At 44.3% G+C, this 15,429-nt stretch overlaps 1 protein-coding gene across 1 annotated transcript in view; it reads left to right on the top strand.

Annotated features, from left to right (window-relative positions):
- The first annotated feature begins 4,647 nt into the window (after positions 1 to 4,647).
- The window catches only part of GALNT5 (polypeptide N-acetylgalactosaminyltransferase 5), a 214,456-nt gene continuing 203,674 nt past the window's right edge, over positions 4,648 to 15,429 (top strand). Inside the window, exon 1 of the mRNA XM_069225153.1 lies at positions 4,648 to 6,581. Coding sequence (XP_069081254.1) covers positions 5,164 to 6,581 — 1,418 coding nt within the window. The 5' untranslated portion in view covers positions 4,648 to 5,163. The remainder of the gene's footprint in view (positions 6,582 to 15,429) is intronic.

Genomic DNA, 15,429 nt, shown 5'->3' with positions numbered 1-15,429 from the left:
TTATGATATAGTGCTATATGATATAAGTGGTATAGTAGGAGCGTTGCATGTCTCCTAGTTCAGCCTAAGCTGCTCTGCTATAGCTACCTCTATCAACCTAAGCTGCTAGAACACTACTAATCTACTAATAAGGGATAACTGGACCTAGCACAAGGTGTAAGTACTCTCAGGTACCCACTATAAGCCAGGCCAGACTCCTACAGATAGGTCAAAGGGACCCAGTTGGTTTGAGGTCTTGATCCTGGGTCTGGCAGCAGAGAGGCTGGTAAATGGCTGTCTGCTCTTCGGGGGCACTTAGGGCAGCAGGCTGCGCTGTTAGTATTGGGGAGGGTGAGGGTAGGGTTCACAAGTGAGTGTTGGAGTGAGTCCCAGGGTCGTCCCCCACATCGAGGAATCGGTCGTATCTGTGCGAGGTGGGTCTTCATGCTCTCCCTGGAAATTGCTGCTGGTTTGGGTCGTGTGGATGATCTCGTTGGGCCCTTTAAACTGGCCATTTTGTGCACATTCAGAGGGTACAAGCCATGGGGGCCTGTACGTTATATGACAATGTGTATGTTCTTTTCTCAGGCCCGAGCGCTGAATGGCGGTCTCCGACATCAAAGTGGGTGCTGTGGTGTCACGTTAGGCTGGGTCTGTGTTGTGAGGCCAGCGTGCTTTGCCATACACAGGGGTCAGGGGATAAGAAGGATGACTCCACGCTACCCCTCCAGTCCCGTGTTGGTGCTGGTGCAGGGGCGCCAGTGTTCAGGGGCCTTCCGCCTATCTGTTACATCAATCAGAGGCGTCTGTCTGTTTGGGCCCACTCGGGAGTCCTCAAAATCGAGCCTGTGGCTCTAAGTCGCTGCATGGGCCCAGGTTCGGGGTTATGTCCACTGAGACTGTTCGGTGCTGTGGTTCATCCAGTCAGGCATGGATTTGCAGCTGGGATGCTACCACTTTTTTAGGGAATGTGGGGAGAGTAGTTCAGGGTGTCCCCACTGCTCCTTTGACTCCACCGCCATCCCTTTTTGCCATCCGGCATGTAGAACTTCACTATCAGGAGGCCATTGCACTTGTGGCCAGACCACACCCCGACAATGTTTTATTAAAGGACTCGGGTTTAGAGACTTTGTGGATGGATGCTCCTTGTTGCCCATGGAATCAAGGTTATCTTTATGCATTTCCATCTTTAGAAGGTTTTGTCTTGGATAGGAAGAGACAGAGCTTCGTTGCTTCAGCTAGCTGCTCTGTGGCCCTGCTCTTCCTGTTATCCTTTTCTAATTATGATGCAGAAATGCCAAGAGTGAGTTCTACCAATATTTGACTTCCCCCCGTCCCCCATTCCAGGTTTGATGCATAGTAATCCTCATTAAACCTTGGCCCCTCTCCGCTTAACAGGCCTGAGGCTGAATAGGTTGTCTTTCAGAGGAAATTGGAAGTGGCAGCATGGGCTTCCAGAACACAATAAACCCTTAAGTCTTATGCCCATTATTGGAATTCTTTTAGAGCATGGTGTGAGGAAAGGTGTTGAGATCCATTCAAAAAGGAGGTAGTGATTATTGTCTTTTCTTCTGAAGGAGTTCCACCTAGGCCTAAAGGGTGCTTCATTAAAGGTTCAGTCAGCAGTTATTAGGTCATCGAAAGAATCCTGCCTGGAGTCGAGGGCTGTGAAGCTTTTGCTATTCAGCTCCTCAAAGCATTGTATAATATTGGCCCTCCTTTGAAACCTTTAGTTCCCACAATCTCCGTTTTTCAGGGCATCCTTTTATTACTAGAGGTGTTTAACATATCCCTCTGATGCTTTGCTGTCAGTAGATGTCAGGTATCTGACTAAAAAGGGTTTTACTGTCACGAATTGCTATGACTAAGAAGTAGGGAAAGTAGGTACCTTCATTTTTTAAACATCTCTTCATTAGGATTTTGCTGGTAGGATAGTTTATGTTCAGTTCCTCAGAAGCATGCACATGCTGACGCAGTCCATCATGTGGATGCATTAAAACATTATGGCATGCCACCAAGATGTAGGCACCAGCACAGTGTGGTTCCAACTGGACTGAATGCCAGTACTCGCCAGCTCCCAGGGGTCCCACAAGGTTCCAGTACTTATGAGATTTCAACTTCAGCTAGAAATAAAACATATCACAACCGATAGTTTAAGATTAGGTCACTCTTATAATCGAAGTTCTCTTCTCCTTTTCATCTGGATCAGGAGTTCATTTTTACAAAGTTTTTTACTTCTCCTTCTTCTCCTGAAAAAGTGGATCTGAACTCGTTAGATGGTAGAAGAGCACTCCTATACTGTATTACTTGGAGAGGGTATCTTCTTTTAGACAATCTGATGTACTTTTTGTCCTTTTCATCCTGCAAAGAGGCGTCATTAGTCTTCCACCCAGAGGTTGAGCCTTTCAATCAAATCTTTTTATGGTATAGCGTATCCAGTGCTTAATTAGTTAAAATAAAATGTGCCATGGCCCGAGCTATTTCTAGGGAAGTCACAGCAGCCTGTGCCACTTCATGTCTCTTCCTGTACTGATAAATATCAGTACCAACACCTACTTGTCATTACAGTCCCACAAACGTTATTTCACTGTACTAAGCCAACCAAATCTGTAAGAATAGCTTGAGCAACTTGGTATTATTATTTTTAATTGTATTGTTAAACACCTTGTGTGTGCTTCACAAAAATAGACTGACAGTGCCACCACTTAGTGAACTGCCTTAAATATGAGCCGGTGTTCCAAAAAAAGGACTTGATTTAGATGTGGTGGATGGGGTTACTCTGTCACAAATGTGACGGATGCCCTGTCTACCATATTACGATTCCATTACACCCTGTGGAAACTATAATACAGAAGACAAAATAACCTTCACATTGGTGACAGAGTAACCTCCCCACCACCGACAACCCCACCCCCAAAATCTAAATCAGGCCCTAAGTGTTGGTGCACCAGAAAACTCTGGAAAATAAATAAGCACTGGGCGTACAAAATGCCGGGTGCTCCTTGATCTGTGGGGGTTCAGGGAGCCCACTAGAAGCATGGCCATGTTCAGGGCTACGTTGCAGAGTTCATCATCACTAGAGGTCTGTAGAGATTCTACGTGGTCCTCTCTTCTGACATTTGTCAAACTTACAGACTTAAAAAACATTGGTTATTTTGAAGATATGTATGGTCCAAGGGTTCTCTCTGATATGATGCAGTAAGTGTATACGTTAATTATCATATTAAATTGTGGTTAGCAGCAGTTTGTGTACAATCACTTTATTTAAAATTGCTCTCGGTTCTTGAGCTTGGCTATACCTCATAGACAAAGGACAAGAGCAAGGGAGGGGACGAGGAGTAATGTTTTAATTACTTAGCAATTCCATTACTCTGAGTCTTGCTTCCACGATTTAGGTATTATTCTTCCTCTCGTGGATTTATCCACCAGACTAATTTCTGAAGCAATGGAATAAAGGAGGGAGTCCTTTTTCAGCTAAATTGTGTAATAGTGTACTAGTAATATGTGGTCATATCATATGCCTTTAGAAAGTGTGGTAAATGTAATTTGAGTACTTTAATTGGTGCCCTTTTTAGGTCTCACCTTTCAGATAGTGCACTCTATGTGGTTAAGATCTGTTGTGGGCTGGCCAAAAATGTACAATGAGCTTACAGCCTGCCCTTTTCCTACCATTGGTTGGCTTTATTATCATTCTCATTTGCTTACTTGCTATTTTTTGACTTGCATTGGCTTGCCTTCCTCTACTTTTGTTTAGCCCTCTTCTTGAGGACATCATCTTTACCGTCCTTTTAATCGTCTCATTCATATTTTTTCATAAGAACTCAATATGAGTGCATATGTTTTCCAGATCTTCCCCTCGTGGGCGTCTCTTCCCATGCTCTGTGTAGCCCCTTCCTTTCTAGTTTATATTTTCTCCTTTTTCGGCAGGGCCAGGCAGCAAAGTGCTTCCGGTCCCTCCACCTTAAAAAAACTCCAGTTTCATTATTTGTTTATTTTCCAATCCATCTCGGATTGGGGAATTTTTAAAAATGTTCCCCGCATCATTTCATAGGTGCGTATTGGTCGTATTGTGATATATATTAATCCGTATACGAAACTATGCGGCTATCGCTGGTAGTGTCATCGCACATTTTTTCTTTTTTTTTTCTTTTGGCCTATGCTAAACAGTATCACAAAAAAAAAAAATTGCCGGCGCCATAAAGCATAGGAAAAGCCAATAGGTCCCAAATACGACACTATTGGCTTTGTCAGTGCTTGCTGTATCTTGATAGACTGCACGACTAAGACTGGAACGAGGAAGAAACGTATCGGGGTGAATGAGCTACAAGAAAGTAATTAAAACATTAAGCAGTTCAAAGAACTACTGAAGTAGCCTTTGTTAACTCGAGTTTGACTGTTCACACTAGTAATAATGCAAATTAAATATTGAATGCTACTTTGTGCTTTTCTCTTGACTGCAGACACGTCGATTTTTAATATTCATCATGAAATAAAAAAAGTGCCAATTAAATAGTGCTTCAGACGTAGAGCATCGTTTGCATTTTTTCAAGCTCTCCGTTTAAAAAAAATATCACTCGCAGATGTTTCCTAGTGAACTGCGTTAGAAATCTTAAAAGAGACACGTGTACAGTACCACTTCAAGGAAAAGCGTTGTGAGCGGACGGGACGCGTGTAAATTCAGCGGGTTAAGCCCACCTGACCTGGCAGCGGGAGGTGACATCTGAGACCGAGAGACCGGACCTTTCAGGGCATAGGGGGCAGCACAGCAGCGCCGAGGTCACTGGCTCCCACACTCACTGAGCTCCTTACGTACGGGCTGCGGTGTAAAGTTACACACGGGCGAAGAATGTTGGGAGGGGAGAAAAGCAACCTTTTCCGTCGCTTGGAAAGCAACGTGTGCGGACTCTAGCAACAGCGCCGCGTGTACACGGGACAGTTTTTTTTTCTGTTTGTTCAGTCAGAAGATGTGATACGGGCTGTTCCTCTGTATGAGTCGTTGGTGAATGGAGCCCAGATGGGGTTGAGGGATGGGAGCGGCGAGCTGATGCCCAGCCCGTGGAGTGCCACGCAGGCAATGCCCGGGTGCGGCAGCGGCTGAGCCTTCTCGCGACGGCTTCTTTCTAGCTGCCACGGCGGAAGCGTCCAGGCAAAGGTGACAGGCAGGACGCCGGGAACCTCGACAACATGAACAAGGTGAGGAAGTATTTTCGAGGCAGTGGCAGAGCCCTGGGCTTCATCTTCGCCGCCTCTGTCATCTGGCTGATCTTCGACATGGCAGCCCTGAAACTCTCCTTCAGCGAAATTAACAGCAAAGTTCTGAAAGATGAGTTGATTCGGAGCGAGAGGGGACGATTCAAGGGGTGGCAAAAGAAAGCTTGGCAGGAAAAGGACTTTACTGACTCTGTCTACAGGGCGCAGGACGTGCCGACCTCACTTGTCGAATCAAACCCTGACAGGTTCAAAGAGAGAATCATGAACCGCATCCACAAGAAGAAAGAACTCACTGCCAAGAAAAGCAACGACACCCCAAAACATGCCTTCAGTAAGACTATCCTTGTGTCTGGACGGCTGTCGGGGACGCCGCTTGAGCCTAACGCCCCTCCCCACTTGGACAAGCACATTAAAGAAAAGAAGATTCCGGCCAGCAGCCTAAACTCCACAGACCTGCTGAGAACAAAGCAAACTGCTGCTGCAGGGCTACACCAGACCCCACCACCTACAGAGAGCAGACCAGCTGTCAAACCGGCTGCGGCTACGTCAGCGGCGCACGGGAAACCGGCTCCGCAGAATGTTGCTGGGCCTGTCAGTCCAGAACCCCAAAATGAAGCCCGTAACTTCAACGCTGTTGGCCTGTCCCCATCCCCTCCACTAAGTGACGTGAAAAGAGAGCATTATGCACCACCAAAACTCAATGAACTCCAAACAAAAACTTTGGCAAAACAGTCTGCACTGCCTGCAGCCCCAATAATAGCACATGTGATGTTGGTAGACAAGGAGCAGCTAGGTGAGGAAAAGGGTGGTGGAGAAGAGGCCCTGGATATTGTTGGCCAGGCTGCAATTATACCAGAGAAGCATAATGTAAACACAACCGCAACACGCCAGAATGTGGAAGGAATTAAAATTGCATCGAACATGTCCCGCTCCATAGCTGCCAATAACAGGATACAGAATTCTACAGTTCAGCTAAAGGGCCACTTTTTGAATAAGGTAACAAGCAAACAAGACCCACTGCCCTTCAATAAACCAGTGGACACCCAAAACGCAAACATAACGCACAAAGTAAACTCTAGTAATCTTAATCTGAAAGAGCATCATGCAAGACAGGGAAATGACTCCATGCAACCAAATACAATAAACCAGCCGGGTGTCGGCAACGCGTTACCACTCGTTAAAAGAGACCCCGGGATGCACAAAGTATTAACTATTGATGTCACTGTATTACCAAGAGATCCCAAGGCCATCGGGCAATATGGCCGCCCGGCGGTGGTCCCTAAAGGCAAGGAAGAGGAGGCAGACAAGAGATGGAGTGAAGGTCATTTTAATGTGTACCTCAGTGATTTGATACCAATTGACAGGGCCATTGATGATACAAGACCACCAGGGTAAGGCACAGCAACAGGTGTCATATTCATTCATATTGATTGTGTTTGTAGAATTCAGTTAGGAAGTCAGTGCCAGTAGGTTGCTGGGATATTTCACATCATTGTCTAGGATGCGTGTTTTAAGACGGCCTAATACAGCGGGAATGTCGTGCATCTACTAGTGTGATGCACAGGGAGTTCAGAGAAGCGGTGACTGAGAAGAGCCAGAGGTAAACAAGCTTTGGCAATGTCAATAGATCTAACGTTTTCTGGCAGTCTTTTGACTCTGTCAGTGCTTTTTTTAATCACTTTTTATGCAATACGTTAATGTCGGGGAAGCTCCCAGGCCCCATAAATGTAGAGGAAAAAATATTGTCTGAAAGAAACCACATTTATTCCGTCTCAAAATGCACACATTGCGTAGTAGTTCCGGGCACATAAAGGAACTACATTGTGTGTGGATGTTGTCATTGTGAAAGAGCGGGATGCGTCACTCATAATTAAGTTACCCTGTGACTGACATAGGTCGACCCACTGCCCCATTCTGTATGCAGTAGTGGACCGGAGAAAAATGTGAATCTCACAATAAAAGACGAATGAAAGGCTGCAATTGTTTTTCAGCCACTGTCTATGATCAGTAATCATATAGGGGCCCTACCGAGAAGGGCTGGTGTTTCATTAAAACTATCACTCCCCTGCTGGTATGTACTACTGGAGGCCCAACAACAGTCCTGTCTAAAAATGCTTTTCATATACATAGATATCAAGACACCTTCCCAATTTTAAGTTAAAAGTGTCGCCTGTGATTACTGCTGAATACCCATGCTGTCTGTGACCACTCTTTGTTTACAGATAAGCCCCTATGTTGTCTTACTTAAAGTCAATGCTGGCACAAGGTGTGTGTTCCACATTACCACTCTGGCATTGATCCTGTATCTTGCCCACCATTCCTGGCAGAGGATTGGTGTGCTATGATTATCCCTTCTGTGTTCCAGTGTGGTGTGCTGGTTGTCACCACCGGGACACGTTGTGCCGGCTGCTCTCAACCAGGCCAGCTCCCACCTGTAGCACCCAGGTTTATCAGGATGATGGCATTTTGAGATCTCCACTGAAGGCGTTGCAGCAGCCCAGTGCAGTGATGGCTAGGATAGTCCTTTTTCTCCATAATTCCAAGGCTTGCGTGTTGTGTCCTTGCCCGTTTATAATAATATTCATCCCTCAGGAGGAGAGTCTAATAGCAATATAGCCCCTCTGCCTCAGGCTATACGAGTTGTTAAAGGCCCCCTCCTCAATGTAGACCCCACCCTCCAGCCCAGACCTATAACACGAGTTTTGGGCATTCCAGAATTGTTATAGTTCTTGGCAGTGGGCTATAATGTTAGAACATTGGAATGTTGACACACTACCTTAAAGACAGTGAAGTTGTTCAGGGTCACTACTAAATGGGACCGCCCCTGTGTTATAACATTACAGTACTTGCCTTTCTATTTCTCACTGCTTATTTTAGACCATTCTACCCTCAGTGTGTGTAATGTTCTAACAGTATTATAGTCATTTTACTTCGGACTAATTTCATAGGCCCTTGCCTGTGGCTCGGGCCTACAACTCAGGTAGAATGCCTTTAACAACCGTTACTGCACTGAGCCAAGATTGTAGCACTATAACAACAATGTGACCTTCTATGCACTGTGGGATACAGCATAAAGTACATGAGGGTATGGTGGGGGCTAATGCTTTAGTGTCGCGATGGCATGGTTCTTTTTAGGGTGGTGATTTTAAAGTATTGAAGTGACTATGAAAGAAGGGTTATCTATAGTGATGGCTCAGTGAACCATCTCAGATCCTGTAGTCTAATGCTTCTGTGAATAATTATAAAATATGAAGAAATGGAGTTTGGCGTGTCAGCCATCTCAGAACTGTGGCACGCTCCCATTAAACATATGATAGCATTTCTGAAAGCGCTGGTACCATCCATTACTGATGTAGTAATACGATTTAGAAGTTTTGATACTGTGCAGGTAAGGTTTGCCTGGAACCCAGGAAATGTGGGAGGTTTCCAAGAGGACTGCTAAAATGTGTTGATGGTATTGGTTCTTTATTGGACACACTCTGAATTAAAACAGCTGTACTTGGTTTTCAGAGTGTAATTTTGGGAGCAGCTCCACACCCTAATATATTTATAGGTTGCGACTTGCTATGCTTGATTAATACAATACAGTCCTTTTATTGCCACATCTTACAGGCTCCAACTGTTTCGCAATCCCTCTTTTTGGCTTATAATCCTATAGCCCCCACTGAGAAGCAGTGGTATTGTTTCATTGAAAGTATTGCTCCCTTGCTGGTATGTGCTGATAGTGGCCCAGCTGATATCAATCATGCTGGTACTGTCTATTAACGGTTGTCATACTTTGTCCACAACTATTAGTAATATGATAAATGCATAGCAGCCCCAGAGGGAAATGTTTGTACTCTCCTAATAAATGTATTGCAGTGCTACTTACACGCGATAGTACTTAATGACTTAGCATCTCTACTGTGAAGCATGTGTACTTTCCAGTCATGGTATAGCAGCCCTACCGCAGAGCATTGATTTGATTAAATTAAAGTTATGGCAGCAATTTTGTGATGTCAATCAATCAATCTATCAAAAAAATGTATAGAGCGCACTACTCACCCGTGAGGGTCTCAAGGCACTGGGATGTAGAAGTACTAATAAAGTGTTGATGACATGATGGGGTCACTTAGTCAGCATAACAGCATGGCTCTTGACCCTGAGCTCAGCTCTGCTGATTTATCTCCTTTTTACGATTGTAAGTTCCTTACACATTCTGTGAGCATTTGGGTGTATTATATGGCATGGCTGCATGGTCTTACCATGGAATACACTCACAAAAACTGTCTTTGGTCCAGTCAGACTCATTTGAACAACCTTAAGTTCCACCCTGGGTAGCTATGGCTTCAAGCAGCTAGGTTTTCACAAAGGAACTTAGTGTATAGCATCGAATAGTACCAAACAACAAAATACAAAAGCCATGCAACAGAAAAGAAACAGAACACCAATTTATCAAAATAGATTATATTTTTATGAATTGTTAGAGCCCAAGATGAGCTAAATCCACCTTAAGGTTCAGAAGGTACAGACTTTAAAGATTTATCAACTTTCAATTCAACCAAAAAAACACATTGGTCAATTTAAACATTTGAAAAGTTAATGAAGGTTAGTTCGGCTACTCTGGCTCAGCTTGGGCAACCAAATCTGACAGGGAGAAGTTCTGGGGCCCAATGGGGTAGATTTGGACAGTAACCTGGCCACCCAAGCATTTCCCAGTCCAGTTCAAAACTTTACAGCACACCCGCCATAGAATTTAATGGAGTGGTCCTGATGCTGAGGATTCATGAGATAAAAATGCTCAAAGATGCTCCAGGTGCTGTGCGGTCAGCAGGGTGTCTTTGTTGTTATTCCTTGGCCCACGGATCAGGCCGGGCTCCTCTGGCCACAGGTTGTAGTCCCTCGAAGAACTCTTTGAGCCAGTGGAAGGCCAGCTGTGGCTGTGCTACCAATCTCTATACCCAGCAGTCTCAGAGGTATGCTTTGGTTGAGGCTGGTGTCCCTCTTGGGCAACCAATCTAAACTCAGACAACACTCCTGGTTCCAGTTGACTCAGGTGCAACTTTTGGTTATCGAGGATTGGTCCCTTAGGGTGCCCAGCGGTAGCCAGTGGGGATTCTTTCAAAATGGCTACTGATTTGCTGATTTGGACTACTTCAGCTCTTTTGTTCTTGAGGTTGATTCCAAGGGATCAGCCCATTGATTTGTGGAGTCACTGCTTTGGTCTGGGGCCGAGGCTCGACTTTTCAGTGTGCCAGAAACCAGAGGCACAGTACTCTCTTAACTAGCCCAAGGTGCAGCAGGTGTAGTTCAGCAGACAGTGCAGCCTCCTTTTGGATAGTCCAGGGGTCAGCAGGACAGTCCTTCTTCGGTCTTTGTTCCAGTTCTGATGTGATCTGATGTTCAGGGTCCCAGGGATGCCACATTTATTCACTGAAAGTGCCCTCAGGGGATGATGCTGTCTCTAGCCAATGGGCTATCAGGTTCCTTCCTTCTTGGTGATGACTTTTCTGCAATGTGTGGCAAGTAAGAATTGTAGAGTGCACTATTCTACCCACTCCCAAAATGTCTGCACCCTTTCTCAGGTGTTAGAAGCTTAGTAGCCCACCCTAGTGGTGTGGCTATATGTGGGCTACATGCCCACGGGGAAACCAGTTTGGGCACTGTTCTCCCATCTCTGTCCCTGTTGCCAGCGCATCTACCTGCGCAAAGAGCAGCCCATCAGGAGTGGGATCCCCATTTGTCTACCAAAGGCAGCTTTGTCTTTAAAGCTCAATTTCTGGGCTAAAACCTATGTGAGTTTCTGTGAAGGGAAGGTGACACCTCACCCTGTCACAGGCTGCTATTGTCCTTAAGCCCGGGAGTCATTCACATGACTCCCCAGGCAGGCAGAATGCTGTATGGTGGCCAAGTGACTGTGTGAGGCTACTGGGCAAACTGGGGTACAGATTGGCAACTTTCTAAACGTTGCATTTGTTTAATAGTGACATTAAATCAGACTTGGGCATCAAGTCAGGTTTTATGCCATGATTAGTTTGATACCTCACAGAACCCTGCTAGGTAGTCCCATTCAGAAGTTAGCTGGGCTGATGGGTCAGCCGGTAATCCTCTGTTACCTAATGGGGCTACTAGCCATTCCACAGCAAAATAGCAATTTAGAGGTGTTGCTTCCAAGACATATAATTAAAAATACATGTCCTACTTAACAATGTATGGCTATGATTTGCATTTATGGTTAAGGGACGTGATGGCTTTGCCATTCATTTGAAAGGCTAAGTCGAACTAGCAGTGTGACCACTGCTGTTCCAGTCTGCAGTGGCCAACTGGGAGCCATTTTGTACTTTGTTGCACACAGGGTGGCACAATCAGTGCTGCAACCCTGCCTGGACACTCTGCCTTACATGCCCTTGGCACAATATATACTAGGGACTTATAAGTAAGTTAGTATTTTCCAAATGTGGATAGCAAATTTGACATACACTTTATAAGGGGTGAAAAGACTGGTACTGAGGTCTGGTGACCAGCCTGTTTGCACTCTGAGTCTAAAAACCAGCAGAATCAGTCCACAAATGTGGAGGTGAGCATGCAAAAAGAGTCATTACCTTACAAATTATTTTTTTTACAGCACTGATAATAGCTAAGCACCCTGGCTGTTTTCATTCGAGCTAAGCGTTTATGCACTAGATATGGCAAAGGCACAGTTTTGCAACCAGATGTCCACAATGCTGCAGCACTGATAATATGGGCCAGTAAGGTGGAGTGCACTGCTGCAGCAACAAAACCTTTGACATGGTTAATTGAGCTTTGTTAAGGAGTTCATTTGCTTGATTAGGGTCTCCTCTACCACTGATTAAGATCCTGAGTAGAATACGTAGTGAAAACTGGCTACAGCAATCTACTTAGCAAAAGGATCACACACACTCATAAGGGTGATGAGGCAAAGGTGCTTTCTCATAGCACACCATATAGTTTGGAACACTTGTGATTCCTTATTAAAGGTGACAAGTACTGTACCCCGTAATCGCAGCTCTTTACAATCCTGTGCACTCTTCTGTGATGATGTCTTTGGCTCATACTCAGGTCAGCCTGCAGCAAGCAATTGACACACTACCAACATACTCTTCAAATAACTACATCCTGATAAACCGAGAAAAATCTCAAAAATGATATCTGTGAAGGACGCAGCAATTGTCATAGGTGTTTGAGGAAAGTCCCACTTCAGGTTGTTGAGGAAGTCAAGTACTTTGGGTTCTCTTCTTATTGCAAGTAAATATAGGAACTTTTTTGTAAGTAAAACCAATCAGAAACAAAACCTCGGTGATGTGCTAGACACGTTTAAAATTCAATATGGTGGCTGCTTATTGTGTCCCATGATACGGGATTACCATGCAAAAGCTACTACTATATCAACCTATAAAGTAGAGCGGTGGCTACCGACTCTTCAATGTTTGTTTGATGTAATAAAAAGGTGGAATTGAAAAAAATGTTACTATTCAGAAATGCAAAACCCTTAGAAGTGATAGGTCAGGAACTAGGGCTAAAATCAAACTAGACTGTTTGGCTGATCACCATACTCTAGAGGTGCATTGATCCACATTGAGTCTCTCTCTATTTTTGTCCAGGTTCTGAAAGCACTTTATTCATTTAAGGATGGGGGATGTCGAAAACTATTATACAAATTGCCTGGAGTGGCTGGGTCAGTAAGGGGTTTAGGGCCATATGTACGAACACATTTTCCCATTGACACAGAATGGGAAAAACCCTTTGCTACATCTGGCCCTTAGTGCTGAGTATAATGACGATGGGGGACCATTATCTCTGTTTAAATCAAGATAAAAAAGAAAGTTGTGTATGAGCTATAAAGAAAAGAAGACAAACCAACTGTTTGAAAGACCAAACATTACCACTCCTATGCCATTACCAGCATTAAGTCAACACAAACACTACACCAGCAGCAGGGACATCCTAAGGATTTTAGGGGCCCTGGCCTAAACGTATTTTGGGGGGCCCTGTTCGGAACATCTTTAAATTCATGATCCAATTTTAGCTGTTTCATGCCCTCTTTCGCCAGGTTACTGGCAGTGCAGATGCACACTGGTCCAAATTCTAAATCTGTTCACATCTAATATTCATGGATAGTAAAGTGCTTTCAATATTGTAACACAGCAGTAGTTTACTAATATTACTGCAAATAATCTCTGTGACACCTTTCCATTTTTCATATAAGAGATTCTGTTTTGATCCAAAAGAAACTTGTTTATGGTTGTTGCATGAAACATAATCACAAAATTTCTCTGCAAAATGTCTGTAGACTCTCACAGTCACCCACATTACAAATAAATTGAAGGGAAACGTTATTTAAAGCAATCTGTTTAAGAATTATTCGAGGTCACCAAGTCAAGACTGCAGAACATAGCTGCTTCTATTGGGGGCGTCCTAGAAGGCTGGGGCCAGTGTCCACTTTGCCCATGCCTTAAAATGTCTCTGGCCAGTGGTAGACACCATTGTTTAGCTGGCCTTAGTAGGTTAGCAATTTTAGCAAACCATAATTCTAGTCAATGAATGTTAAGCACTACTTCCAAATGTAGAGAACAGATTTAAGAGAAGGATGTGGACTTTGCTTACAGAAGACCTGGGGATTGCCCTGTAACTAATGTCCAAGCTTGTTGCACCTGCAGGGCAGAGAAACGGCATTCATGGGATGCAGGATACTATTTTAGCAGTGGTCTGTGGGAAACTTAAAGCACTTCAAAGTATTTATTCTCCTCCACATTGGAGGGGCAGTTTCATTGTACCCACAAATTAATGTGTACCACGAGACTGTCACTGAAGCGTATTATCAGATTTTTTTTGTAATAACAACAGAAGCGATCTAATTAGGAGGGGATGTGGATTGAATCCCTGTAAGTTTGATGGGATAAGTTCAGATAAGGAACCCTTGCTTGCTGTGATAACACATGTAAGCTACAAATCCAAAGGAGGTATAAAAATACCTTGAGTGGTTAGTTGTATAGACAAAGTAAAGACATAAGTAGCATATCTGTACTGGTTGCTTATTACTGGGCACAGATGGACTGATTTCCATATGGTTGGCACCTTTTCGGCACAAAGGTATGCTAATAAATTGTGAAATGCTGCTCTGGAACATAAACATGTTGACACAACTGCTGCTGGTATGTAAGTATGGACGAGGGAGCTGCCTGATGTAAGATGGAACAGAAAAAATGCATGTGATGTGATGTCATTTAGTTGGCAAGTATATGTATGTGGAATACATGTCCATGCCTACGAAATGATGTGGTAGTGTATAGCATTTTTGTAAAATGTTATCACAGGTGGACAACATGGAAGGCGGGAGTCAAAAAACGCATTTGAGCCTTATACAGCAATTTTGAGCTGTGAATGGAGAAGCACGAGGACTAATGCGAGCAACCTGGAGGCAGGGGGGGGCACAGAAGCCCATAGGCTTGACAGAGCAACTTGGGGGAGGGCATGGGTGCACCAAAGCACAGAGAAAGTGAGCTACATGGAGTGGATGGATTGGAGCACAGAAGAACAATGACGAACAAGAGCAACACGAAGAATAGTTGGTGGGACCTGAGGAAAATACAAATTATAACAACATAGAGTAGAGCGGCTTAGAGTACAGAGATGAGAAAGAGTAACCTGAGTCCACAAATGAAAGCAACTTGGGGGGGAGGGGTGCAGGGCAGTGGCACAAGGGCAAGTAAATGCCACATAAGCCCACAAACAAAAATATCAAGGGAGGAAGCGGGGCATCAGCACACAGGAGAGCAAGAGCAAAATAAGTGAAGGTGGGGTGAGAAGCACTAGGCTGACAGAGAGCGTTGCTGAGGAGTGAAGAATAATCCATGAGGGAGGCCTCTAGAAGTCACATGCTGTCTCTTGTGGTGCTTAATCTTAAAATTGAGTGATCTAAAATAAAGCAGTTGTAGAACAGAAGTACTCAGTAGGGCTCTAGGGAAGGGGAAAACACAGGAAATGCTAACAAATGAAAACCAAGCAAATGAGAATGACAATGAAGTCACCTATGGGTGAACTCTAAGTCCAGTCGAAGCAGCACATGCACTGTCCTAGGCGAGATCTAAAAATGAAAAAGTAACCTAGAGAATGCTGAAGAATTTTTGCAATGACAATGAGATGCTTAAACCAACAAGTCAAGGAAGCATTGTTTTATGAGATTGTTAGGAATACTTGTACTGTGGTTCAGTCCTAGTGGGAAAGACATTGCCAGAACCA

Source organism: Pleurodeles waltl, chromosome 3_1 (assembly GCF_031143425.1).
Source record: "Pleurodeles waltl isolate 20211129_DDA chromosome 3_1, aPleWal1.hap1.20221129, whole genome shotgun sequence".
Classification (NCBI taxonomy): domain Eukaryota; kingdom Metazoa; phylum Chordata; class Amphibia; order Caudata; family Salamandridae; genus Pleurodeles; species Pleurodeles waltl.
Note: the sequence above shows the minus strand (reverse complement) of the source record. Positions and strands in the feature narration are given on the sequence as shown.